At 36.1% G+C, this 27,865-nt stretch overlaps 2 protein-coding genes across 3 annotated transcripts; both read left to right on the forward strand.

Moving 5' to 3' along the window:
• The first annotated feature begins 1,109 nt into the window (after positions 1–1,109).
• LOC104109486 (U3 small nucleolar RNA-associated protein 18 homolog) lies at positions 1,110–8,408 on the forward strand. The gene is made up of 2 exons (XM_018775354.3): positions 1,110–1,550; positions 5,840–8,408. The coding sequence occupies exon 2, from the start codon at positions 6,017–6,019 to the stop codon at positions 7,517–7,519; it is 1,503 nt and encodes a 500-aa protein (XP_018630870.1). The 5' UTR covers positions 1,110–1,550; positions 5,840–6,016; the 3' UTR covers positions 7,520–8,408.
• A 1,720-nt stretch (positions 8,409–10,128) lies between these two features.
• On the forward strand, positions 10,129–16,785 carry LOC104109485 (zinc finger protein GIS2). 2 transcript variants are annotated; one of them, XM_009618808.4, is made up of 5 exons: positions 10,159–10,313; positions 11,804–11,856; positions 14,020–14,229; positions 14,806–14,898; positions 15,979–16,785. In XM_009618808.4, exons 3-5 carry the CDS (start codon positions 14,105–14,107, stop codon positions 16,547–16,549), a joined length of 789 nt encoding a protein of 262 aa, XP_009617103.1. In that variant the 5' UTR covers positions 10,159–10,313; positions 11,804–11,856; positions 14,020–14,104; the 3' UTR covers positions 16,550–16,785. The 2 variants fall into 2 exon arrangements, with proteins under 2 accessions (XP_009617102.1, XP_009617103.1); XM_009618807.4 differs by lacking the exon at positions 11,804–11,856 and having other exon boundaries at positions 10,129–10,313.
• The last annotated feature ends 11,080 nt before the right edge of the window (positions 16,786–27,865 follow it).

Raw genomic sequence — 27,865 nt, forward strand, 5'->3', positions numbered from 1 at the left:
TCTACTCATGCCCGTAAACTATCGAGTGAAGTGCAAATACTCAAATGCTCAAATAAAATTAAACTAATAAAGTGGTAATAACAATGGATTAAAAATCTGTAATAACTCAAGTAAATATTTAAAATAATAAAACTAACTTAAAAATTATGCGGGTAAAAAATTACGTGCTTACAGTATTAATAATACTTTTTTTGATACACTTTTTGAACCTATGCAATAGTTATGCAAGTATTAGTTATACACCATATTTGGTATTGTCCTATGCATAACTGATGCATAGGCAACCATGCTATTAACAATGCAATGAGTTTTACTGCATGCATTGCGATAACTATAATCTTATCTAACGGAGCAATGCATGCATTAAAACCCATTGCATGTATTAAACGACCCCATTGTATTAACAACCATGATATTAACAATGCATGCATTAAAACCCATTGCATTGTTAATACCATGGTTTCTTATGCATTAGTTATGTGAGCACCTAATTTTTTCCCCACATAGAAATTACTCCTAAAAATAGTCCAATTTTTTTTATTTTATTTTATTTTATTTTATGAATTTCAGGAGTTTTTCTTTATTTGATTTTGCATTTAGTTGCATATTTAATAACTTAAAATAATAGAAAAATAATAAAAAATATTCAATGTTGCATTGCATAAGCATTTTAGATCTTAATTGTATTTCAGATTTAATTACACGAGTTAATCGCATTATTAAACAAAAATCACAAAAATATTAGTCATTTTACATTTTTTAGCTTTTAGCCTTAAATTAGTAATTTCATTTCATTAGTTTTAAGTTGATTAATTATTTAAATATTAAAAATAGATAATTAGGTTTAATTCCACAAATTAGATTTGATTTAGGACTTAATTTAGATTTTAATTAATTTGGTTAGGGTTTAATATCAATGAAAATCAAAGGAAAAGAAAACAAACAAAAGAAAAGGGGGAAATTTTTTAGTTTAAATCGGATTGGGCCAGTCTCAAAGAGCCCAAACGAATTCCCATATAAGCCCAATTCACCTCGACCCGCCTGGCCCATTCGCCCTTCCCCCTCATTAAAAGTCCCTTTCCCCTTAACCCTAAAAAGAAAAAATCCCCCATTTTCTGTAAAAAAAAAAAAAAAAAAAAAAACCAAGCAGCCGCCCCTTATTCCTCCGTCATCTCCAAACAGACTCCCCTTCTCAAAATACACCACACCCTAGCCGCTCCATCACAGACCTCCCTCCCACACTTTCCTCTCCTCTCACACACAGGAAAATTCACGATCAAATAGCTGAAAATTTCTGGGTTCGAACTTTAGGATCTCAGATCTGAAACAAAAACTTCAAAAAAAAGAAGAAGAGAAATTCTGGAAAAGAAAGTTGTTTCGAAGCCTTTCTCCTTCATTTGGTATTTCTGGAAAGTTAAAGGGTCTTTTGGGCTGTTGAAAGTATTTTTTTTTTTGGAGCTTGCTGATTTTCTCTGCCGATTGTTAACTGAGCTTCATCTTCTGCTTCTAAGCTTTATTTGGTTATTCCTTGTTGGTGATTTCATCTCTAGGTATGTTTCACATTTTAAGCCATCTAATTGAATTGATGAATGAATATCAGCTGTTTGATACCGTGTCATAATTCCAGCCTATTTATTTGCTTACTGAGTGGTTCTAATTTGACCATATGTGTTGTTATTTGTTCGTTTAAAATGAGTCAAATACTCAGTAACGTATGAGTTAATTTCTGTTATGCAACATCAATTACTGATTATTGTGTTAGCCAATCTTTGCTCACTAGTTAATGACTTCATATCCATTTGGATCTATGAATTTGAATACCAGTGGATTAAATATATGTATGATGAAGAAATCAGCTCAATGAAGTGGATGTGTGATTCTGCTGCCACACGATTAGGAAAAGAACAATGTGTACCTCTTGTGTTGTATTTTGTAGTTTCGCCAATGTACTCGTCTGTGTTTAAAGTGATAGACTCCTCCTGCTCAATTGTTATTGATTCATTATCTGATGTTAAACTTGAAACTATGTTGTTTTAATTGGTTTAGTAGTTTTTGGTGTTATAAAAACACAATTTTAGTAGTGGAACGTATGAATCAAGTGTTAATTGTGTTAAATCTGACTTCCAAAATGAACTCCAATGCGGCAAAGGCCCAGAGAATTAGAATCAATTAATACCTCATACTTTTCAATAACTCTTTCCATAACACATGACCTTTATAGTCAATCTCAAACATAGAGAATGAATAATTTCAAACACCGTAGTTTGCTTTAGGCGCGTAATTAAATCATCACGACTATGGGTACAGTTCCCGTGGCATAGTCGTGGTACATAATCCCCAATTCGGGTGCGCATTTCATGTGACCCGACCATAACTTCAAACAATAATAAAATTAACATGTTGTAAAGCACGGGTGCGTTTCACGTGGTGTGATTTGCGATGTGTACAAAAATAACAAGTGCGCGACACCGCGACTTGTTTAAATCATCACGACTTGTTTCCACCGCGGGTCACCATCGGTCAGTGTTGCTCTTCTTTTTTATTTTTAAAAAATTCCGGACATTGACTGTTTTCTTTTCTTCGTTGACGTGTCAATTTTTCATTGGTTTGATATGCCATGTTATTGGTAAGTGATATTTAGAGTTGTCTAATTTGTGTTCAATTGCTACATTTTTCATGGAGATTAAGTGTTTAATAGGAATAAGGCAGTGAAAAATTTGGACAAGTTTAAGGGGCCATGTATGTATTCAGCCTTTTATTTATTTAAGTTTAAGTTCTGATGCTTTAAAAAATATTTACACAATCAAGTCACTTAAAATGTAATAATTGCAGCTAATTTGATTTGTAAAACTAGTATGGTTGGCATACAAATCAAATTAGCATAGCTACAATTATATTTTAAGTGACCTGATTGTGTAAATAATTTTTAAAACATCAAAACTTAAACTTAAATAAATAAAATGTATATATATGTTCATTGTAATTTTGGAGCCACTTCACAAATATGTAGTGTGCGCTAGCGGTGCTCTTCACCCACTACTTATTCAGATTTTCAGTCAATTACTTAAATATTCCTTACTTTCTTACTCATGGAGCTGTTATTACATGGCAAAGCAAATAAGGCCGAAGATTAAGGGATAAAAATCACAAAGAAAAACATAAGAAGGTTTTGCCTTATTTTTTGTTAAAAAAAAAGATGTTCGAATTAGGGCTTATGTTTGTTCTTTTACAGGGAATTTGGCCTCGGGTCAAGTCAATGTTTCCGGTTCAAGTTTTTATTTCCTTTTTAATTTTAAACATGCGTATTAGGTCGATGGGACTTTTTAGTGTCATAGTCCTTCAACACTTTTAGCGGTCGTTTGATAGGGTACATGAGAATAATGATAAATAGGATGTGTTAGTAATGTTGATATTAGAAATGTTTGGATTAGTTATGCTGGCATTAGATGCAGACATATTTCTTATTCATTGTTTGGTTTGATGTATTAAAGCATTGCACAATTTCAAAAAGAATTATTTGTTTGTAAAAATACCTCTTAACCAGTCCATCACTTTATCTTTTTAAAAGAAACATATGTTGAAGAATGTTTTTATATGAAAAGGTTTAAAAAAAATTATTTGATTCAGTATCAAACTTGCATTAATATAATAACACATTTTAATCAAGCATACATTTTGAAGGTCAATTTTGTCTATAATGGGTCGTTTGGTAGGATGCATAAGATAAAATAATGCATGCATTAGCTTTGTGTATTAATTATACTTTGTTTGATACACTTTTTGAACCTATGCATTAGTTATGCAAGCATTAGTTATACACCCTCTTTGGTATTATCATATGCATAACTAATGCATAAGAAACCATGGTATTAACAATGCAATGGGTTTTAATGCTTGCATTGTTAATACCATGGTTGTTATACACCTTATTTGGTATTATCATATGCATAACTAATGCATAAGAAACCTTGGTATTAACAATGCAATGGGTTTTAATGCATGCATTGTTAATACCATGGTTGTTAATACAATGGGGTCGTTTAATGCATGCAATGGGTTTTAATGCATGCATTGTTAACACCCTATTTTTAATGCATGCATTGTTTCGTTAGATTAGATTATAGTTATCACAATGTATGCATTAAAACCCATTGCATTGTTAATACCATGGTTGCCTATGCATTAGTTATGCATGAGACAATACCAAATAAGGTGTATAACTAATGCTTGCATAACTAATGCATAGGTTCAAAAAGTGTATCAAACAAAGTATTAGTAATACACAAAGCTAATGCATGCATTATTTTATCTTATGCATCCTACCAAACGACCCCTTAAAGACAAAATTGTCCTTTAAAATGTATGCTTGATTAAAATGTGCTATTATATTAATGCATGTTTGATACTGAAATTGCTCTCGCTATTGATATCTATACTCAGACAATTTCTTCATTGTAAATTTATAAATCTGTACTTTACTATTATGTACTGGAATGCACTTGTAATCAACTCATTTTTCTTTTATATTTTGAATTCAAAATTTATTTTCCTAATAATCCAAAAGAGTGAAATAAAATTATATCCCTAGTTGATAATTAAATACTTAGCATATTTTCTTTTTTATAAATCAATATCCAGTTCTATACTACAATATAGGTAGACAAATCAAATAATTTTTTTTTAAACCTTTTCATATAAAAACATTCTTCAACATATGTTTCTTTTAAAAAGATAAAGCGATGGACTGGTTATGAGGGTATTTTTACAAACAAATAATTCTTTTAGCAATTGTGCAATGCTTTAATATATTAAACCAAACAATGAATAAGAAATATGTCAGCATCTAATGCCAGCATAACTAATCCAAACATTTCTAATATCAACATTACTAACACATCCTATTTATCATTATTCTCATGTACCCTACCAAACGACTTCTAAAATGTTAGAAGGACTATGACACTAAAAAGTCTCATCGACCTAATGCACATGTTTAAAATTAAAAAGGAAATAAAAACTTGAACCGGAAACCTTGACTTTGAACCGAGCCCAAATTCCCTGTAAAAGAACATACATAAGCCCTAATTTGATCAACTTTTTTTTAAAACAAAAAATAAGGCAAAACCCTCTCCTTGTACATTCACATTTGCTCCTCGCCGCCAGGTAAGTTTCTACATTTATTTTTTAAATTGTACGAACAGATTTTATGTTAGTTACAAAAAAATTGTGGTCGCTTCTATTTTTGAGGTTTTGGTTAGATTAGATTATAGTGCATCTTAATTAAAAAAAGTACCGTGTTTGCTTATGTTATTCTTTATGATTTTTATCCCTTAATCTTCGGCCTTATTTGCTTTGCCATGTAATAACAAATCCATAAGTAAGGAATATTTAAGTAATTGACTGAAAATCTGAATAAGTAGTGGGTGAAGAGCACCACTAGCGCACACTATATATTTGTGAAGTGGCTCCAAAATTACAATGAACATATATATACATTTTATTTGTTTAAGTTCTGATGCTTTAAAAAATATTTACACAATCACGTTATCAATTAAAAAAAAAAAAATATTTACACAATCATGTCACTTAAAATGTAATTGCAGCTAATTTGATTTGTATGCTAATTGCGTAAACAATTTTTACAGTATCAGTTCAACTGATGGTGTAAAAATTCATTGCACTTTCAATGCATTTAAGTTAAGTTTATTATAGTGGGTTCGAATGCATTGCTTTTGTGATGTTTAATACAACAACCCAGTGAAATCCCACAAGTGGGGTTTGGACTTTTGTGATTTTTAAAAATTGACGGTAATAGTTTGGAGTCTATCTATATATGCAGTGATATCAATCTTGGAAAATGGCGAGCTTGGTATCGCAGAATGCTTCTCATACAATCGGGGTTGAAAAGTCTAAAAGGAAGGCTAAGAAGGAAGTAAGTGAGAAAGAAAGTAATAGGAAGAGAAAGAAAGAGCAAAATGAAGAGAATGATGAATTAGAAGTCGAGCAGTAGAAGGAAATGAAGAAGCTTGAGAACTTATTGTTTGGCTCCTTGTACAATTCTGTTGGGTTCGGGAAGGACGATGAAGAAGAAAAGAGAAATGATGGCGAAAACGATTCTGCTATGTTCTTTGTGGACCGGTTTGCGGATAGTGCGTTGTCTGTTTATGAGGGGGATGCACAGCTGGTGCCACAAGGTATCCACATTGTGGGAAAGGAGGAGCGGAAACCGGTGTGGGTAGATGACGCAGAAGAGAAGACTAGTATCAAAATAGCAAGCGTGAACAGATTGAGGAAGCTGAGGAAAGAAGAGGGTGAGGATGTCATATCTGGTTCCACGTACGTGGCGAGACTAAGGGCTCAACACGCTAAACTTAATCCAGGCACTGAATGGGCCCAAATTGATTCTCAAGGCATAAGCTACAGTTCTGATGATGAAGATTCTGACGAGGAAAGTAAACATACTGAGGGCTACGGTTCAAAGAATGTCAAGTTGGTCGGTGATATTCTTCAATCAAACGAAGATCTTGTTGTCAAAAGTCGCACAAAGTTGTTACCTGGGCTTCTTGAATATTCGAGACTGGTTGATGCAAATGCACCTGATCCTTCAAATGCACCAATAAATTCTGTTCAGTTCCACAGGAATTCTCAGTTGCTCCTTGTTGGTGGATTGGATAAAAAACTCAGATTTTTTCAGATTGACGGGAAACGAAATACAAAGATACAGAGCATCTTTCTTGAGGATTTTCCAATTAAAAAGGCATCTTTCTTACCCAATGGGTGTCAAGTTATTATATCAGGAAGAAGAAAGTTCTTTCATGTCTTAGACTTGGTCAAAGCAAGTGTAGATAAAATAGGTCCTCTAGTCGGCAGGGAAGAAAAGAGCCTGGAAAGTTTTGAGGTTTCTCCTGATTCAGATACAATTGCTTTTCTTGGTAATGAAGGATACATTTTGCTAGTTTCCTCCAAAACAAAGGAGCTAATTGGGTCACTGAAAATGAATGGAACTGTTCGCTCAGTGGCTTTCACCAATGACGGACAACAATTATTGAGCTCTGGTGGAGACAGCCAGATTTACCATTGGGATTTGAGAACAAGAACTTGCATTCATAAAGGTGTTGATGAAGGGTCCATAAATGGTACGGCTCTTTGCACTTCACCAAATGGTAGTTTGTTTGCTGCTGGTTCAGACAGTGGGATAGTAAATATTTATAACAGAGAAGAGTTTTTGGGCGGAAAGAGAAAACCAATCAAGGCGATTGAGAATCTCACAACGAAAGTGGATTTTATGAAATTCAATCATGATGCTCAAATATTAGCCATCAGTTCTAGCATGAAGAAAAACAGCTCAAAGCTAATTCACATTCCATCATTTACAGTTTTTTCAAACTGGCCTTCTCCAAATCAAGCCGTGCACTATCCGCTCTGTTTGGATTTTAGTCCTCATGGAGGATTCATGGCTATGGGAAATGCTGAAGGAAAAGTGTTACTGTACAAGTTGCATCACTACCATGATGCATAGTTTGTTTGTTTAATACTGTTGCCATTATGAGCTACAGATATTTTTGTTAGTGTAGGATGGAGTTCAAAGGCCTTTCAATTGTAGGATGGAGTTCAAAGGAATGATTTCCTTTCAAATTCTGATGTAACAGTATTATTTAAAGTATGGAAAGATTATCTCTGTGATTTTGTTAATTTTAGCAAAGGGTTTGCTTTTAGCAGAGAATTCTTCAAGTGGTCTTCGCTGTTTGTGGTAAAGACTGAATGGTTCTCTCTAATTCCTAGTTTGGGTTACTATTGATGCACTTTTGTGCAAATTACATTCAACTTTAAGTAATTACTGCTGCTAGTTAAAGTAAATACTGTGTAGTAATAATAGTAATTTTACCTGTTTTGTTCTTTTATTTATCTTTACAGTTGAGGTTGATTTGTGCATAAGTTAAATTTCAATCTTAAAAATCTTGCCTTTTCCCCCCCCTTTTTGTACTCTCGTTGTTTTGGTCTGCTGCTATTAGGCATGTAGGAAATTTTGGGAGGGGGGGAGAATTCAGACACACAGAATTTCATATTCAAGTAGAAAATCACCTGTCATAGAATTGCTCTGTTATCCACCTTAAAATGGCTTCTTTTTATTTATCAGGTACTTTGGTTCAAATGGCGCGGTTTCAGATTCCCGAGAACATGATCCTTGATAGGAAGGTGCGGGGGTCGAGTATTAGGGTTGTAGGTTAGGGGGTGGTCGAGCATTTTCCTCGCTGCGCCGACTAGTCTGATAGTGTTTTGTCTAGGACTGCTAGCGCTTTTGTTGTGTTTCACATTTTTTTCCTGTCTTTCACATTTTGGCCTTTCCATTTATTTGTTGTATTTTACGATGCTCATACTATTTTTCTGATTTCTGTTGTTGTTACGGATCTATTGTCTCTGAGTCGAGGTTCTCCCGGAAACAGCCTTTCTATCTCTTCGGGATAGGGGTAAGGTCTGCATACATTCTACTCTCCCCAGACCCAACTAGTGAGATTCTACTGGGTTGTTGTTATTGTTGTACTTTGGTTCGAATGCTATTTTTCTTAGTCGTCTTAAAAAGAATGTTAGCATTCTAAGCGACTAGAGTGAATGCATCTGTATTCTATATGTAATTCTGAATATCGATTTCTTAATTTTATAACTAAGTTTTACATTTTTGAGACTTCATAAAAACTATACAATAAATAAACAAATTTTATAGCTAATAACGTCAAAAAATGTTTGGAAAAGTTATAGTTTAAGAAAAATTGTTTTATACTACAATACTGCTATTGGCCAAACTTGTGACAACTGCGGACCATGTGATGATGTGAATAATTGAGAGAAGAAACAATTTTGGATTTTAGTCATATGCTTATTAGAATAAGTCAAAATTAACAGCCTGAATCGCTAACAAGATGGTATTTTTAACAAGTACTATTAAACTATAATTCCAAGAAAATGTGATGTATTGTGCAACTTCCCAAACATTTGATACTTATTAGAGTCAGATCCAACATTTTGGCACTTCCGCACTACTCACTATTTTATAAGATATAGACCTAAAAACTCTTTTATTGTCGTCTTTGGAGAGTTATTTTGCATTTTGTTTCATTTATAGTTGCATCTTGTAATTGTATTTTGTTGTTGGGATTCTACTGGGTTGTTGTTGTACTTTGGTTGAAATGCTATTTGGAAAATGGTCCGAAACCAATCTGAAACACGTCCGAGCCCCTCGGGACCACGTCTGAATATCCCAACAAGTCCCATAACATAATATGGACCTACTCGAGGCCTCAAATCACACATAACAAACATCAAAACGATGAATCGCACCTCAATTCAAACTTGAAGAACTTTGAACTTTTCAATTTCCATAACTCGTGCTGAAACATAGCAAACCAACCCGGAATGAACCCAAATTTTGCACACAAGTCCCAAATGACATAACGAAGTTATTTCAATTTTCGGAACCACAATCCGAATCCGATATCTAGAAAGTCAACTACTGGTCAAACTTATGAATTTTCCAAACCTTTAAATTTTCAATTATCGCCAATTTGTGCCAAACCTTCTAGAAACATCCAAATGCAAATGCGGGCATACGCCCGAGCCCAAAATCACCATCCGGACCTAACAGAACTATCAAAAAAGTTTAATCCGAGGTCAAATGCTAAAAAGTTAAACTTGGTCAACTCTTCAAATTTAAAGCTTCCTAATTGAGAATCATTCTTCCAAATCAATTTCGAATAACCCGAAAATCAAAATCGACGATTCACACAAGTCATAAATACATCAGACGGAGCTACTCATGCCCGTAAATTACCGAGCGAAGTGCAAATGCTCAAAACGACCGGTCGGGTCGTTACAACACTATAATTACACTAGGATAAACAAACAGATCGTCGTAATTACATAACTGTATAATTATTAGGATGTGTAATTACTACCCTAGTAATTACACCAATCCAATAACCGGTGGTTTTCCTAATAGACCCTAAATTGTTTGATGGTCGAAGCATTTCAAAGGCATCTAACAAAAATTGTGATGGAATAGATATTAGAAAAATTCTATAGGAAATGCTTGTCCATTTAATGGACCTGACGTCACAAATTCACGATTAATTGGGTCGCAATGCAGGCAAGCGGACACGAGTTCGGAAATTGGAAAAAAGAAAGTACTAGCATTTCGAAGGCTATTTAAGGGATTTGCTGTCCTTGCCCTTTGGCACCTATTCCCCCGCGCAGTTACTTGGGTCGCAGTTTTCTTCATATCCATTCGCTGCGGATTCTCCATTTTCGTAAGCTTGCAGGTACATTTATCTCTCTTCTCTGTATTTATTCACCTATTTATTTTATCTAATAGCAAGTAATTACCTCTGTCTCCGATTCCTTGGAATAGTTTTAGGGTTACGTTGTACTCTTCAATGTACAAGCTTGTGCTGTGTCTTCTCTGCTTTGGGTTTTGTTTGCCTCTGGTGGGATTTGAACCGTGGTTCTTAGGGTTCTTTTCATCATCTTAATTTTTACCTGGATTTGCATAGTAAAACGTTAACTAGGGTTTCGGACTTATTGGCACTTATATTAAAAAAACATCTGATTTTCTTAGCAATTAGAAATGTAGCTTAACCACCGGCTTATACGTGCAATTAATTGTATTGCTTTGTAATTTTTGCAAATTTTATTTGCCCATCGTCTATTGTTCTATGCTCTTTTAAGGTTTTTGTCGTGTGTGGTTTTGTTATCTACTAATACTTAATGGAGAGAGCAGAAGTGGGAAATCACTAAATGTCTGAGACGAGGTGGCAAATTGGGCCGCTAGCTCAAGCTGTGAGTATGCATTGCTTGCTGTACTCCGTTTACCTTGATTTTAGGTAGAAATTGGTTGATGGAATGGAAGTTGAGGAGAATTTCATTTTTGACATTATGGATGCAAAAGGGTTGCCTGGTTTGTGGCTGGAAGTGACCTAAGGGAAAGTTGGGGAGGATTTTTTTGTCTGACATTCTGGATGTGAAAGGTTGCCTGGTTCGTGGATAGAAGTAAGCTATAATTCTCTTCTACATACAGATTACAACTGAAATTCTATTCGACGGAGATGAGAACATTTTTAGTTATTAGTGATTGAAGGATGACACCAAAATCTTAAATCCACTATATCTTCTCTTTGGTGGAAAACAGAATACTGACTACATATGTAAAGACAAGGATAGACAAATCTAAAGGATCCTCAATCTCCAACTTTGAGGTTATTGGCTCAAGTCATTGGGGAGAAAAGGGTCAATAAGGACTTGTTGGTGATGGGTTGGCGGGTTGCGTGTGCTATATCAAATAAATAAAAAGGTTGACTTCATCCATAAATGGTAGTTAGCTCGTCTTCTTTGTTTATTGTTTTTTTTTCTTGTGGGGGGTTGTGGGGGTGAGGCTGTGAAGCAATATAATTGTGTAGTTCGCTTGTTCAGCTAATTTATTGTTAAGTCATAGACAAAGTGAATGCGACGTTGGTTTCAACTAGAGTTTTGGGTTGGGAATGAGTTACGAATAGAAGAAATTATAATTTATGTTCCTTCATATCTGAGAAATTGATTTGGTCCAAATGCAAGTTTTTGTTCGAGCACTAAATCTCCACTGAATCGGAAGTGTACTTTTGGACAAATTATAATTTTCTATTCAACATGTGTTGGAGCAGTGCACCTTACTAGTGAATCATGTGATTGTGCATCTTGAGGTCATTTACTCATTTAGTTTTATGATACAGCATATTACAGTGAGGAGGAATTATATTGCTATGATTGAATTATGCAGGGATGGATAATATGGGAATGGGCTGCATTGGGAAGTTATTGGATTTCTACTAGGTGAAAGTGATTATATAAATTATCAGTGATCTAGTGTATTCACCATTCTTTCTTCGATTGTCTACTGCTTGTTGATTGGTAGCTGGCCTGGGCTTGTATTGTGGAGTGTCCTCTCCTCTTTAACTTCTTTTTCCCCAAGAAGTTTCACCTTTTGCTTTCCTAGAGTCAAATGGATTAACTTAAATAAGGGCTTTAAAACATCTTGTAGTTGGTAATAAATTGTAGGGTAACTTTCGTAACCTTCTTTTATGAAGAGTAATTTTGGCAAATTTTAATTTTTTCTTTTCAAAAGTGTGAACTACTATACTTTGAAATTAGGCAAGTTGACCATTGGGAATTCAGATAGTACTTACGGAATTGGGATAAGGGAGTAGTTTTACCTTTTCTTTTTTCAAAAAAAGGTGAAGACTAAGAACAAGAAACTTAACACTTGCCAAAACTAGAAAAGGAAGTGAATGGACTAGTGTATAAATTGATGCAATGGGTCCATTCAAACTTTCAAGTTTCAAGTTAAGATGAAGTTGCCAAGAGCTATGGTGTGGCACAAATAGCTCGGTAGGTGAACGTAGTACATCTCCACTCCAAGATAGGAACCTCATCTAGCAGTTAGCACTTGTGCTGCAATTAAGGCTTCGGATTTGGTACGCCGTTTTATAAAGGGGGAGGGGTGGGTGTAATGGAGATCTTCTAGGGTTGTAGCGCCATTCAGTGTTATCAAAGGCGAAAAGCGTAAAAAAGCTCTAAGGTCTGTTGGTGCTTTAAGCGCAAAGTGCAAATAAAGCGTGGGCTTTAATGAAGAAAGGTGCAAATGGAGAAAAACTACAAATATGTATGTGTAGGCCAAGACTAATATCTATAAGCATAAATACTAAATATATAGACAAAGAAATTGAAGAAAATTTACGATAAAGTGAAATATCAATTGTTTAATGTTGCCTCTTCAGGATTACACTTATTGGCAAGGAAAAGTATGTCTTAGAGCCTTGATGACAACACTGAAGCGCCCCCCAAGCGAGGGGAAGCGAGGTGCTCAACATGTTTTGAGCCTCGCATCAAGGCTTAAGCGCGCTTTAAGCCTTCCTTTGATAACACTGGCGCCATGCAGCACAGCTGAGGTGATAGCAGGGGAGAAAAGGGCATAAGGTAGTCCCTTGCTGCTATTGGGGGTGGTGTAGTAGCTAGCTTTTTTAATGCTATTTAGCAAATTTTCGCCCAATTTGTAATACTTGCTCTTATCAATGGGTTGTGTTACTTGGGACTTTGGTGGGACTGGTGGGGGGGTTGAGGATTCATACTTGGCAAGATGTTAAAAGTTAGGATTATATGTATGGACAGAAATGCAGAAATGATACAGGGGCATGGTCAATGATATTTAAAAAGGAAATAAGGGACCTTGTGCTTAATGTAATTAATTTTTAATAAAGAACTGTGGTCCTTCCCTACTAAAGAGATTGTACATCTTCAATAGACATGAAGAGCACACACTCTGGAATGATATTCATAACTCCTTGCTCTTGAGCAGTTTCTTCATTGGGCATCTACTCCTAGTAGAAGCTACTGCACAGTGATGTACATTCATCTCCACCTAACAAAAGAGTGAACAATCAATAACAATGGCGAGGAAGTTTACACTTAAGCTTCTGTTCTTTCTGTGAGTAGCCAATATGTCACTTGTTTCGTTTGATTACAGTTTGAAAAGAAGGAAAGTAACATTGGACTGAGAAATATTACCTGATCTCTTACCACTTGACATATATGTTGTATTCTCTGTTTTAAGTAGTTTATATTTCGAAGTAGTAGCTGTTGTTTGCAAAACTGTGCCTTTTACCTACACTTATATCACTTTTCTGCTGGTTACTGAAGCTATCTCTATATTTTTATGAAGTTGAAAGCCATTATGAGATCGTCTGTGGTGACTAGAATGTTAATGATAATGTGTGGGTATCTATTTTCCACGAGATGTGCACAGTATGTAGGATGTGGCTGGAGACAAAGTTTCCTGTGTCAACAGCTTTTTAGTGTATATAACCTTGATGTCTAAGTGATCTTGCTATTGTGTAGTGTCTCCTTAGTGGTGTTGGGGGTTTGGTATATAAATCATGGGGAGTAGAGGTTTTTTATGGATTTGTGATGTGGTCTTGGATGTGTGGTTGTGGTGGACAGGAAGAGGCAGCTGGTGGTGGTGGTGGTGTGGTGATATTTTGCAGGTGGTTTTGTTAGTGGTGGTTTACTCGTGATAGTTTTCAAAATGAGATCTGCCAGCAGAAGCCGAAGCAGGAGCAGAAGCAGGAGCCCAAGAGATCGTAAAATCCGCACGGAACGGTATTCCTACCGTGATGCACCATATAGACGGGAGTCACGTCGGGGCTTCAGGTTATCTGGTTTTCAATCATTTGTATGTTGCTTAACTATTCTCATTCCCGAGCAATTGTTGGCTGGAAGTCTGGAACTAAGGGAGTTGTGTCTGTTAGACATGGAAATGGAGGATGTTTGCTATCTTGCTTTTACAGTTGCTTTAACATGAATGTGTGGATAGGTTGAATTGTACCTACTAGTTGGTTTCAAGATCTATCTTTTTTGCACTTTTAAAATAAGGCTGTTTCACAATTTAAGACTAACTAATGGACTAAGCTGAACATGACTATTTGAAGCAGATTTACCACCCTGATATTCATCTGCATTAGATTGAAATGCTTTACCACCCTGATATTCATCTGCATTAGATTGAAATGCTCAGTGGTGAAATTTTCACAACCACTCTCTCTTGACTGATAATAGTGCTGTCTATGGTTTATGATTTTATGTGCATGCTAGATATGTCAAGAAATCTTCAACTCTTTCTAGGATCTACAGTTTTTCATTCTTTTGCTCTTCTGGAGGACGATTTACGTGAGCTTTACCTTCTTTTTTCTATCTTTCCAACAATAATCAATTATTTTTTCTTTACAGCCCAGACGGTCTCTGTAAGAACTGCAAACGACCTGGTCATTTTGCTAGGGAGTGCCCTAATGTGGCAATATGTCACAATTGTGGTCTTCCTGGGTAAGCATCTAGAAAGTTGCTGATAAACTACTTACTAGTTCCCTTCCCTCCTCCCCCAACTTTGAAAATCTCAGCATTGCTCGTAACTTTGATTACCGGTACATTCTTTGTTAAACTGTTGGCTTATATATTTAGTGTAGAAGCTGCCAATGTCATTCCTGTAGCCTTGTTATTATCTTTAACACCCCCCCCCCCCCCCCCCACACACACACACACACACACACAATAGTTAAGAACTCGACACTTGGATCCAGGAAACAGATATTAGCAAAACCGAAAAAATAGAGAAATGACTGAATTTCTTTAGCCACCTGATTCAAATAAAATATTTTTGGAACCGTTCTGAATTTCCAAATCTTCTCAGTTGTTTTTTGTTCTGCTTGATGATGGTTAAATTTTAAAATTCAAATTATCTTGACATGCTTTTTTTTTTTGGGGGGGGGGGGGGGGAGCTTATTATAGTTCTCTTACAGCCTAATTAGCGGGGAAATATTTCCTTGAAAACCAATGCCCTGTTGCACAGACCTGGGCATGCCATTTTGAGAAATGAGGAAACCGCAAGGTTAAGTCATTACACTTTCAAATGAGATTGAATACATCAATTTTAGTACCTTAGCTTATATGCGTACCCAAACTATTGTTAGAAGTGTCGTTATACGTGTAATTTACTGTGTACTACTTAAAATTTTGTCTTACTGCTCAAACACTTTTTTGTGCAAGTCTTATTGCTCAAACACTTGAACCCAAGTGCTAAAATGTTACTTCAAAAATCAACAAGAGCTACATATCAGGGGCATGAACACACACATGAAAGCCTGAATGAAGTATCTACATGCAGTATAATACTAGTTTATAAATCACTGCTTTACCCTGTCAAAAAAAAGTACTAGCTTTGAAAAGTCACTTGATGGAATATACTTATCCTTCCCTTTTCTTGGGGTTTTTGTTCCTTCTTTTTGCATACTTCTTAGGTGCATCTTTCTTGCCATGCGTGTTTGTGGAAGCTGGGTTAATTAGTTTTGGATAAACCACTAGTATATGTTAACTTGTTATTCTTGTTTGCTTTGAATATTTCAATAGGCATATTGCCTCCGAGTGCTCCACAAAATCTCTTTGTTGGAATTGCCGAGAACCAGGCCACACGGCCGGAAATTGTCCAAATGAAGGAATTTGCCACACCTGTGGGAAGGCAGGACACCGTGCGCGAGACTGCACTGCTCCTCCACTTCCACCTGGGGACCTGAAGCTGTGCAATAACTGCTTCAAACAAGGGCATCTTGCAACTGACTGCACAAATGAGAAGGCATGCAAAAATTGTAGAAAGACTGGTCACCTGGCACGTGATTGTCAAAATGATCCCGTGTGCAATTTGTGTAATATATCTGGTCATATGGCCAGAGATTGCCCCAAGGCCAGTGTTATTGAAGAGAGAGGTGGTGGAAGAGGACATCCATCTCGTGGGTTTGGTGGTCGTGGGTTTAGTGGTGGTGGAGGATACCGGGACATTGTTTGTCGAACTTGTCAGCAGGTAGGCCATATGAGCCGTGATTGCATGGCCCTGATGATTTGTCACAACTGCGGGGGAAGAGGACACCAAGCATTCGAGTGCCCCTCCGGAAGGTTTATGGACCGTTTTCCTAGGAGGTATTAACAGATGAAAGACCTGCCATATTGATAGGCTGACAGTCTGAGTGGTGATACTGCCTTTAGTTTGATGTAAGATCGTCATTAGTTTAGAATAATTTGGATTTTGGAGCAAGTTATTTGCAGCTTGTGTTGAGTGTTCTCGATGCATTTGAAGCACTTGTTTAGAACATGGAGTTATGTGATTGCATTGACGTTTATGCATTTTATTTGAGACGGATCGTTATACAGATTTTTCTGGTATATGTGCTGTTTATGTTAATCTCGGATAAAGATTTGATTTTAGAATTTTGATCAAATCACATTAATTGTGATTGTCTTGCTGGTCTAGCCTGCTATAGAGCTAATTGATAATAGGTCTACTTTCTGCAACAACGGTTCATGCAGGCCCTTATCTCGTACTTTTCTCCCAAGTTTCATGTTGTGAAAAATGGGTAGCTTCATGTATTTGCCATTTCCTGGTTCCTTTCAGTTTTTTCGGTGATATTGCTCTAGTTCTTGAACTGCTCTTTTGGGTCTGGAGTTCACGTGCAGTACCTTTACATGGGGCCTGTACCTCCGAACCACAGTTTTATGTAGTTCAAGGTGAAGTGGGAAAAAACTATAGGTTGGGGTAAATGATCGATTTTGTTAATCCATGAAAATGTGGCTAAGTATTAATTTATGACACTCAGGTTTCTGTTTCTTCTCCAGTACCAATCAATGAATAGATCTCTTTGATTGTATTAAAGGCAAATGCAAGCTATTTAGTTGAAAGGAAGGTCTCCAAAGCACTATGCGGAGAGTCAAAATAGTTGCCAATCACTGTTCCATCACTCAAAACATAAGCAGTGGTGTAGTTATATTTCGAGGATTAAGAATGTTATGTTGGTGTAATTATACCAACACGGCATGTACAACAAATCTGGGAGATACCCAAATAAGAACTCAACAACCAGAACTAGACAGGGTTTGTTCTTCTTCGCTTTTCTTCTTTTTGTTCTTTTTTTTTTTAAATTTAAAAATATTCCTCATAATGAATAGACAAGTTTTTTTACAATGTAATGACATTATTGTTGTGGAGCCTAAGCTATCAGCTGATATAGGATTTGTTTGAATACACCCACCCCCGTCGCACTCAAATCCTATCAGGTAAGTCTTTACAATTGTCACAAGTAAGAATACATGTGGAACCTTATCTACGTAGTATGTTGTTGCTATAGGAGGCAAACCCAGAATTTGAGTGCGACAGGGTGGGTGTACACTATCTTTAGATAATGCCAATTATTAGCGATAAAGCTTGCAACTCTTTAAAGCTTTAACGATTATGATAATTTATCAACAAAGTACAATCTTTCAGTCAAGAGATATTGCTATTTTTTCGAAGTGATTGTTAAAGGAAGAAAGATTTTTTAATTTTCTATTTGTAGAAAGAGGAGCTACGGTTTAGAGCTTTCTATTTTGAGGGTGGGACTTAAAAAAGAACAATATTAATTAAGTTGATTATTATGTACAAATATTAAATATAATTGAATTCAAAAAAGGATAATTTTTTTTTTGAAATCTGTAAAGTAAAAGTAAAACCTAAAATGCAAGAGTTGGGTTGTGATCCCAAGTTGACAAGTGCAAGTAGGAATTCAGCAGCACACTCAACAAAATCTACCATACCGCCTTTTGTGATTTTGGGGGCACCATTAATATATTTAAGAGGTCCTTGATGTAACGGATTCCAGTGAATCCCCTACCCCTAACATAGGGCCGCTCTCGGTTGCTATGTGAAACGTCTTACTATAACGTTATGATTGATTACGATTATACATGTTCTTGACATTTTATTTTATAAATTACATATTTGGTGAATGTTATTGACAACTTTTACACTATGTTGGTTAATATTTTAGGTTTTGTACTAGTTCAGTTAGTTTGTAAACTTTTGTACTCTAATTAGGTTATAAATTCTAGAAAATGAGCAATTTCTTGCTCGCTCAGCTTTCTCCTTTCTACATCAGCTAATCACTCTATGTTCAACCGACGTCACTTGCTTGGTACTCAACGAAGAGATAATTACTTTAGGCAGAATACATCGGCACGCCATTAAATTTGTCCTCACTTTTCACTTTAACACTTTTTCTTGAGTCTGTTCCACTTGAACCCCATAACAAGGTTACTGACACATACTACTGTGTCACTTAGACACAAAAAACACACGAGCCACTATAAGTCAAGCGCGTGTATATAAGCGCTGCTAACGTGTAATAGCCGACGAATAAGTTTCTTCCTTGTGGAATTATTATCCACGTAAGATCCATGTGTACCGGGTAAATCCAAGTCAAACAAATCGGGTTAAAATTTTTAAAAACTAACCCATATAATTACCTTTAATCTTTACAGCCCTCAGTAACAAAACCTAACCTCATTTATCGTCTCCATCTATCATCTTCTCCTTCCAAAATCGATTGCTCCATTAGCAAGAGTGTTGTCTCGACTCGAGTTACTCGTTTACTGGTATGTCTCGATTTACTCTTTTATGGAGATTTTAGTTATTTATTAGGGTTTTTGTATTAGTAATAGTGTTTTTGGGAATTGTAGATACAAAAATAGGTTTTTTCATTTCTTTTCGTCGAATCTTGCTGACTGTGCTCACATGTTGCTTTTTTTTTTTTGTTCACTTTAGGTTAAAATCATGTCAGTGGACGAATACATTCTTGTCCGCTTTCACCATGGTGGAATATTTATTGAATCTCCAGGTGCGAAATAGGTAAATGAGTTTTCTATTGACAAAGACCATTTCTCCTTGTTTGAACAAGGGAGTTGGGTTATGCAATTGTTGGGTTTTTTTTTTTTTTATGTCTTTAACCCTAATTCCAAAGAATTTGTCTTGGTTGAAAACGATGAACAACTATATAATATTGCTTGTTACTGTAAGTAGGGTATTTTAGACTTGTACATTTCACATGTTGTTGAGATAATTCCTGATAGTGTGGCAGGGGTATAATGTGGGCCGGGCCCGGGCCTAAACAGGCCTCGTGGGTCGGTCCTAAGTGGTCTCGAGCTTCGTGGGCCGGTCCTAAGTGGTCTCGGGCTTCGTGGGCTTTTTTGTAGGAACCGGCCCGGGCCCGGGCCCGGGACCACTAACTAATGGTCCCGGACTAAGTAGGCCGGTCCCGGGCCTATGTGGACCTAAGTGGGCCAGGCCTATTTTTTTAAATAAAATTTTTATCTAAGGCAATTTCTTGTAAATTATATTATAGAATTGTGACCTAAATTTTTTAATTCAAATTTAAACACAAAAATATTGTAAAGAGATATTCAAAGGAATGCGTTATAATTTTTATTATAGCATTAATAAAACATGGCAATATCTTTCTTAGTCTTCCTCCCCCCAATGGAATGAGCACAACAAGGTGCTAATACCACCATTGAGAAGAAAAAGAAATTAATCAAGATGTGCCAAAATACAAGTTACATATTAATTTATATGGTATCTCTTACAAATTTCATAAATCCTTCAAGGTCTGGAGGAATTTTCGTTGGTGGTGGCGGAAAAGTAGCTTGTTCATCACCGCTTCCGGGCGAAGCAGCATCCTCCGCAAGTTCAGCTAGCATTTCTTCGTAAGCTTCGTCTACCTCTGGTTGTGATTCAGCAAGTCCAAAGTATCTTCGTTCCGAACGGATCCAATCTCTGAAAAGTACTAATTTTTTCAAGCTCTCCCTCATAGACGCTCTATAATCACCGAGTTGAAATCTTGCTTGACTGAAAGCGCTCTCCGATGCCACTGTTGAAGTTTAAATAGTTAAAATGTCTCGAGCCATCCTTGAAAGAATCGAAAAGTGTTTTTCTTTGTCTTTCCACCATTCCAAAATATTAAAGGAGCCGTCGGGATTCACTTCCTCAATTCCCTGCGACAAATAAACTTTAAGCTCATTTAGTTGTGAACAATCACTAGTGCTAGAACCTTGAGAACCCCTGAACCCCGCCCAAGCACTAAGTGCTCTTACTCCCGCAGTTCTTTTAGATGATTGAGAACTAGAAGAAGTAGGAGTTGGAACATTTGGTCTAGCATGATCTAATGCAATTTGATAAGCACTATAAATAGTTTGAGCATTTATTTTAATTGAGGCTATTGCTTCCGGAAGTGTAGACAACTCCTCATCTTCAAGTGCTATATCATTATAAATAGTTTCATACCAAAATTGAGGACCTCCTAATTTCATAATAGGATTTAACAAGGCAGCAACACCATAAATAGGGAGAATAGGGAAAAAATATTTTTTAAACTTTTTTCTCAAAGAATCAATAGCAAGTTGATAAATTACCCCACCTTCTGAAAAATGAGTAAACAAATTTGCAAGTTCTGCAATATAAACTAAACAGTTAGAAATAGTAGGATAATATTGCCCAGAAAATTTATTTGTAGCAATATAAAATTTTTCTAAAAAATCTACAAGTATTTTAATATTAGCCCAATCCTGATTTGTAAGGTGCTCATCATCATCAGTTACACGAGCATTAAACGTTGAGTTTACGGGGTTTCTATATTCATATGCAACAACTAAACTTTCATACATGTAATTCCATCTAGTTGGACAAGGTTTAAGAACCTTTCTTTCTCTTAGGCCAAATTTATCGCATCTTTTAAAATATTCTCTATGTCCACTTCTACGGTTTGAATAAAAAAGCCAGTTAAGAGCCATTTTAACCTTTTCAATTTCAACATTTAAAATTCTCATACCATCACCCACAATTAAATAGTAAATATGACAAATACATCTAACATGAAAAATATTACTAAATGCAGGATTTAGTGTGGTGGTAAGTAAGGCTATAGCATTAGTGTTACTAGAAGCATTATCCATTGAAAGTAATATTATTTTATTACTAATAAAAAATATCTACAAATATCCGTAAACGTGCTAGCAATAAACTTCCTTGTGCGACGTGAATTAGTTATTCTATAGCAATAATGCGCTTTTGCATTATCCAATCCTCATCAATCCAATGACTGGTAACAGTAAGATAATCACAGTCATTACCACTTCTACTAATATCAGTAGTAATAGCAACACGATAATTTATATGAGTAAATAAATAGCGCAAATATTATTCATATTCATGTTTATATTTATAAAAATCGCTCTTTACGGTTGTGCGAGGCCATCCTTTATAAGTAGGATTAAAAACTTTTCTAATATAATGCACAAAGTGAGGGTTAGAAGGAAAACTATAGGGTAAACACATAACAATAACTATTTTTGCCAATTCTTCACGGTCTTTTCTTGGATCATAAAATAAAATATCACCGGTAATAGTGTTAATTTTCGGTTAAAATTGATTTGACCCGGTACTAAGGTCAGCCTGACTAGGAACAGTTGTCCCCTCGGCCAAAGCTTTCATTTGAAGATATTTGACTTTATCTTTAGGGTATTTCATTATATGTCTAGACAAATTTCCCGTCCCTCCCCGACCTCCAACATATTTAAAAGCTAACTCTTTGCCACAAGTTTTACACTTAGCCTTATTTTTTTTCTCTTAGTTGAATAAAAAATGGCCAAACAACAGATGTTTCGCTCCTTTTAGAAGGTTGTCTAGAAAATGTAGGGGTAGTAACAGGAGGGTCAGGCGGAGCATCATTTGGATTATTATTAATTGGGTTAACTTCAGCAACAGGACTAGTGAGTGTATTGTCATCCGGTTGCGTTTCATCAAAATCTTTTTCTTCATCATCATTTTTCTCATCATTTTCATCAATAGTTGGATTACCATAAAGAGCATTCATATATTCATGGTTTAATTGTTCACCTGGTGCAATATCATGGTAAAATTGACTATCGGTAAATTGTAATAAAGTATTATCACTATCAAGAATAGCAGGTGTTGGACCGGTAATAGGTTTGGGTCGGGGAACCAGGGAAAGTGGATGAAGAACAGCTTGGCCACTAGATTCACCAATCTTGAATTTTTCCTTACTTTTACTAAATATTTTTTTTAAAGAATAGGCCATCTTAATTATAATTATACAAAGTAAAACAAACAAAACTATAATATTAATACTTAAGAGTTGGAACGAGTTTACCAAATTGATGAACAACTTGTTAAAAATTAATTATCGTTGAAGACTTGAATACTTCAATTCACCAACTTCACAATTTTTCACAAATTGCAACAATAAAGTAAGCAATTATAGAAGAAAATTAGAGAGAGATTGAGAGAGATTGATGATTTTGTGAGAAAAATAAAAGAACGAGGGGGTATTTATAGTTGAAAATAGGGAAAAAGTATAATTATAAAAAGTTTGGGGTTAAAACAAAGTTGGGAGGGGGGGAAGGTTAAATGGCTATTTTATAAATAGCCAACGACTATTTTGGCAGGTAAAACAACCATTTTTTAAATGCCATAACGACTAGAAACGATCATATTTGGCAGAATTATTTTTTAAAAAAATAGCCGTTGGGCCCATTTAGGACCGGTCGAACCGGCCCACTTTCCAGCCGGTCCAGGTCCCAAACGTTCCCGGTCTCGCGGGCCTCAATCATGGGACCGGCCCACTCCCAGGCCTACCCCCACCCGGTTCCGGTCCTATCCGTTTAGGCCCGTTTAGGCCCACCGCCCATTTGAGCTCGCGGGCCTGGGCCTAACCGGCCCACATGCCACCCTTATAGTGTGGTCCCAATTGGATATTTATGTGGGCCAGATGTTGTTGAAGAAAGTAACAACACAATTAATAATCCATCTAGGGAAACAACAGGAGATGGTCTAGACAGTATAAATGGACCACAACCTGTTGAACAATCTCCACTTGAAGAGTTTGAGACTGTAACTGGTGGGGAAGTGGCTGCTGCTAGTGGTGGTAATTTAGAAGAGGAAGTTGCTAGTGTAGAGAATCCGAATGGTGGAGAAGGGGCTAATGAAGAAGAGGTAGCTAGTAGTGAGTCAGATCTTGATGAACTTCCTGATGAAGAGGATAGTGAAGTTGATGAAGAGGCTAGGACCTTTAGAAATGAGGATGCTACCAAAAGAAAGAAACAACCTGAAACTGCTAGTGTGCCTGTAGGAGAAGCTGGAATTGATAGAGGTTTTGAAGATATAGGAATTAACAAAAAAGAAAAATATGTTGGCAGATTAGGAGGTGATGAGGAGTTCATTGACAGTTTTGATGCTGGCAGTGATGATACTGACGAAGAGGTAGAGGTAGATTTTCAGCCTGGTGTTGACCTTTCAAGTAGAAGAAAGAGCACAAAGGTTAGATATGACACTGACTGTGAAGTGGTAATTTTTGAGTTGGGCATGATATTTAAGAATGTTGGAGAATTTAGAAAGGTAGTGGCTGATTATGCAATAAAGTATAAAGTTCAGTTAAAGCTTAAACCAAATGAGAAAGGTAGGGTAAGGGTGAAGTGTAAATAAAAAAAAATACAAGTGAAAGTTGTATGCTCCAGTTGATAGAGATTCTGGTGACTTTATGATAAAAAATTACCATCCTGTTCATAAATGTCAACCACTAAACACTAACAAGATGTGTAATTCAAAATACATGGCCAACAAATTCAAGGAAGAACTTACTGCTGCTCCTTATATGAGAATCTGGGAAATTCAAGAAGTAGTTAGAGAGAGGTTGAGATTGTATATTGGTAGAACAATAGCTTATAGAGCCAAACAGATTGTTCTGAGAAAGTTTATGGGGGATTGGAAGATGGAGTTTGCGAGATTGTGTGACTATGCTGACAATATTAAGGAAACCAATCCTGGCAGCTCCTGTTTTGTGAAATTGACAGAGAATCTGAGCCTGGCAAGAACCTATTTCAGTACTTCTATGTATGTTTTGATGCACTCAAGAAAGGTTGGTTAGAAGGATGTAGGAACATCATTGGTTTAGATGGTTGTTTCCTAAAGGGAAGCTGCAAGGGTGAATTACTGGTAGCTGTGGGAAGAAATAGGAACCAACAAATATTTTTTATTGCTTGGAATGTTGTACACCATAAAACTAAACATTCATGGAGTTGGTTCCTCAGTCACTTGATAGAAGATTTGCAACTAGGTGAAGGTCATGGCTTAACAGTAATATCAGATATGCAAAAGGTAAACAATTTATTTCTATTTGTTAGTTGTTGGTATTCTATCTTCTAGTTTAATTCTAATGTTGTTTGTATATATTGTTTTGCAGGGGCTTTTGGTATCAGTTAAGGAGTTATTACCTATGGTAGAACAAAGAATGTGTGCAAGGCATATATGGTCTAACTGATCTAAGAAATGGAAGGGAGAAGAAAGGAGGAAACAATTCTGGAGGGTTGCAAAGGCATGTTATCTGTTTAAGTGCAACAATGAAGTTGCAAACATGAGGAAACTTGGCTCTACTATATGTGAAGATATGATGAAGTACCCAAGAGAGTCATGGTGCAGGTCATTCTTCCAAGAACATTCCAGGTGTGACATAGTAGAGAATAACATGTGTGAGACTTTTAACTTATGGATATTGGCAGCTAGGCACAAAAGTATTGTTACCATATTAGAAGAGATTAGGCATAAGATCATGTCTAGACAGGTTGATATGATAAAGTTTGCTGAAACTTGGATTTCAGATATATCACCTATGGCTAGGCTAACATTAGAAGAAAATAAGGATTTGGCTAGAGAGTGCCAAGTTATATGGAATGTGCAGGATGGGTTTGAAGTCAAAAAAGGAGATTTGAGGTTTATAGTTGACACTAGGATGAAGACTTGTAGTTGTAGACTTTGGAGGTTGAGAGGCATCCCATGTGAACATGCTGTATGTGCATACTATCACATACAAGATGATCCAAATCAATATGTGGATTATTGGTACACAAAGAAAACATTTCTGAAGGCTTATGAACATTTCATTCAACCAATTCCTAACCTGAATATGTGGCCTGAGAGTAATAATCCTACCATTGAACCACCAGCCCCAAAGCCAATGCCAGGCAGACCCCCCAAAATAGAAGGAAGGACAAGAATGAACCTAAGAAGAAATGGGGAAAGCTGTCCAAAAAGGGAGTCAAGATGACATGTTCACATTGTCATCAAGTAGGCCACAACAAAAAAACATGTAGAGTAAGGGTATGATATGTTTTTATCTAACTTTTATTAATCATTTAAGCTTATATTAACTGTATGTATGTATTCATTTTAGAATGCACCTGGAGGGTCTTCAAGTAGACAAGAAGCACACGGAAGTCAATCAAGTCAACCAACTCAAAGGAGTTCAGTCTGTGATGAAGCAACAACAACTGTTCCCAAGAGAAGAGGAAAGGCACCTAGTGCAACTTTTAGACCTACAAAAGGTGCATTTTCAGATGCACTCCCTTAGACTGCTCCCAGGGGAAGAGCCCCAAAACCAAAAGTAGCAAGAGGATCTTCTTCTGCTGGAAAAGGGGGAATGGGAAGTGAACCTGTAGAATCATCCGCTGCTTCTGGGGAAAAAAGGGCAAGAACTGTTGGCTTTGGATGCTACACTAACACAGAGACGGGAAGAAAAATACTTAATGTAAGGACAATACTTGATTTCTAGTTATTTTAGCCTCCTAGTTATTTTTACTTACTTAGGTTTATGATTGGCTTTCTGATTTATATCAATTGCAGCCTGGTTTGTCAAGCAAAAGGGTTTTTAACCATGGACTAGAGTAAGGAGCAGCACTGATGTGAATCTGGATGATGGAATTAGGCTGCCAGGACTTAGATAGAATGGGAGAGATGCTATTACTATTTTGCAACTGCAGCAAATGAGTGCAAGTAGAAGGAACAAAGTTGGAAACAAGCACCATCTCAGTCTTCAACTCAAGTGATCATGGATAAACTAGCCAAAACAAATTAGTGACCAGCCAATTTTATGTAATATGCAGCACTTGTTTTTGTTAAAAACTTGTTTCTTTTGTTGAATGTAGTTTTTGTTAAAAACTTACTCAAGTGTTGAATGTAGTTTGCTTCACTCACCGGTAAAAACTGGATTATGTAATATGCCAGCACTTCTTTAATTTTTAATGAACTAAGTTCCATTACTTTTCTGTACTGTAATATGCACTGAAGTAAGTTTAGTAGTTTATATGATTTGCAATGAATTGTTCCATTACTTCTTTATATGATTTGCAGCACCAATTTTAGTAGCTTTTGCAATGAAGTAAGGCAGAAACTTTTTTTAAGGCAGAAACAAAGATACATTGCATTGATAAGGGAGTATCAATTACACAAAATAGGATCCCCACCATCCCAAGTACAACAATAATGAACAAAAGTAGAGCAATAGTTAACTAACCTAAATTATAAATGATTTTCCCCGAAACTTGGTTCAGTCCATCAACAAGAGCAAGAACATGAATTAAGCCATATGATTAACGCCACCAGTACAACAACAAACATTACTATGTTCCTCCATTTTTTTGCTCGATCTCTCTCTTGATCAAATGCCTTCACTCTCTTTAACAAACCCCACATAACTCTATTCGCTTGCTCAGAAAACTCGTCCTCAAACCATCTAAAATATTTACATCCCCCATTGTCCTTCAAAAAACAAAAAATACTGATATAAATCAATGGAAAATAAAATCGTATAAAGAATTTATTGTGGAATAGGCTTACTTTGCCAATTTTGCATACAAAGTACCTTCTTCCTGGGTTAGCAGCACTCCATGAAATTTTCAGTTCACACGGACGACCACATCGACACCAGTCAATAATTTCGGTATTTTGGGACATTGTTCGAACAGAAATTAAGAGAAGTAGCAGGAAAGATTACGTAAAAAATTCGACTAAGGAGGATGGAGTTCTTCAAATTGATAAAAAAGCTCTAATTTTCACTTCTTGATGAATAATTTAGCTCAGTTGAAATGGAGAGAAATTAGAGCTTGGGAGAAGATAACAATGGAGAAAGGGGTTAAAAATAAGAAAACTAATGTGGGCTTGGTTTATTACCGTTGGAATAGTCCATGCCAGTTTTTTTATAGCCCTCACGTGCTAAACATATGTGATTCCCACGCAAGATGGCCCGTGTATTTTTTGTGTCTAAGTGACACAGTAGTAACCTTGTTATGGGGTTCAAGTGAAACAGACTCAAGAAAAAGTATCAAAGTGAAAAGTGAGGACAACTTTAATGGCCTGCCCATGTATTCTGCCATTACTTTACTAGATTAGGCATACTTGTGTCTCTGGGCAAGTACAGTTTAATCAAGTAATTATTTTGCCGAGTAAATTTTATGGGTGATCATCCAGCTTTATACGCATTACACAAAAGTAACTATTCTTTCTTTTATTACATAAAAATCATTTTACTTTGCTCCACTTTTCACAAAAATAACTTTGGACATTTTTTGTTAAAACCCCACCTAAAAGATG

Source organism: Nicotiana tomentosiformis, chromosome 3 (genome assembly GCF_000390325.3).
Source record: "Nicotiana tomentosiformis chromosome 3, ASM39032v3, whole genome shotgun sequence".
NCBI lineage: Eukaryota > Viridiplantae > Streptophyta > Magnoliopsida > Solanales > Solanaceae > Nicotiana > Nicotiana tomentosiformis.

Excerpts from the sequence above, each read along its gene's own strand:
- LOC104109486 (XM_018775354.3), top strand. The coding sequence starts at position 6,017 with ATGAAGAAGCTTGAGAACTTATTGTTTGGCTCCTTGTACAATTCTGTT.
- LOC104109485 (XM_009618807.4), top strand. The coding sequence starts at position 14,105 with ATGAGATCTGCCAGCAGAAGCCGAAGCAGGAGCAGAAGCAGGAGCCCA. Across the intron at positions 14,230-14,805 it reads GAGTCACGTCGGGGCTTCAG|CCCAGACGGTCTCTGTAAGA; the intron begins GTTATCTGGTTT and ends TTTTCTTTACAG. Across the intron at positions 14,899-15,978 it reads CACAATTGTGGTCTTCCTGG|GCATATTGCCTCCGAGTGCT; the intron begins GTAAGCATCTAG and ends ATATTTCAATAG.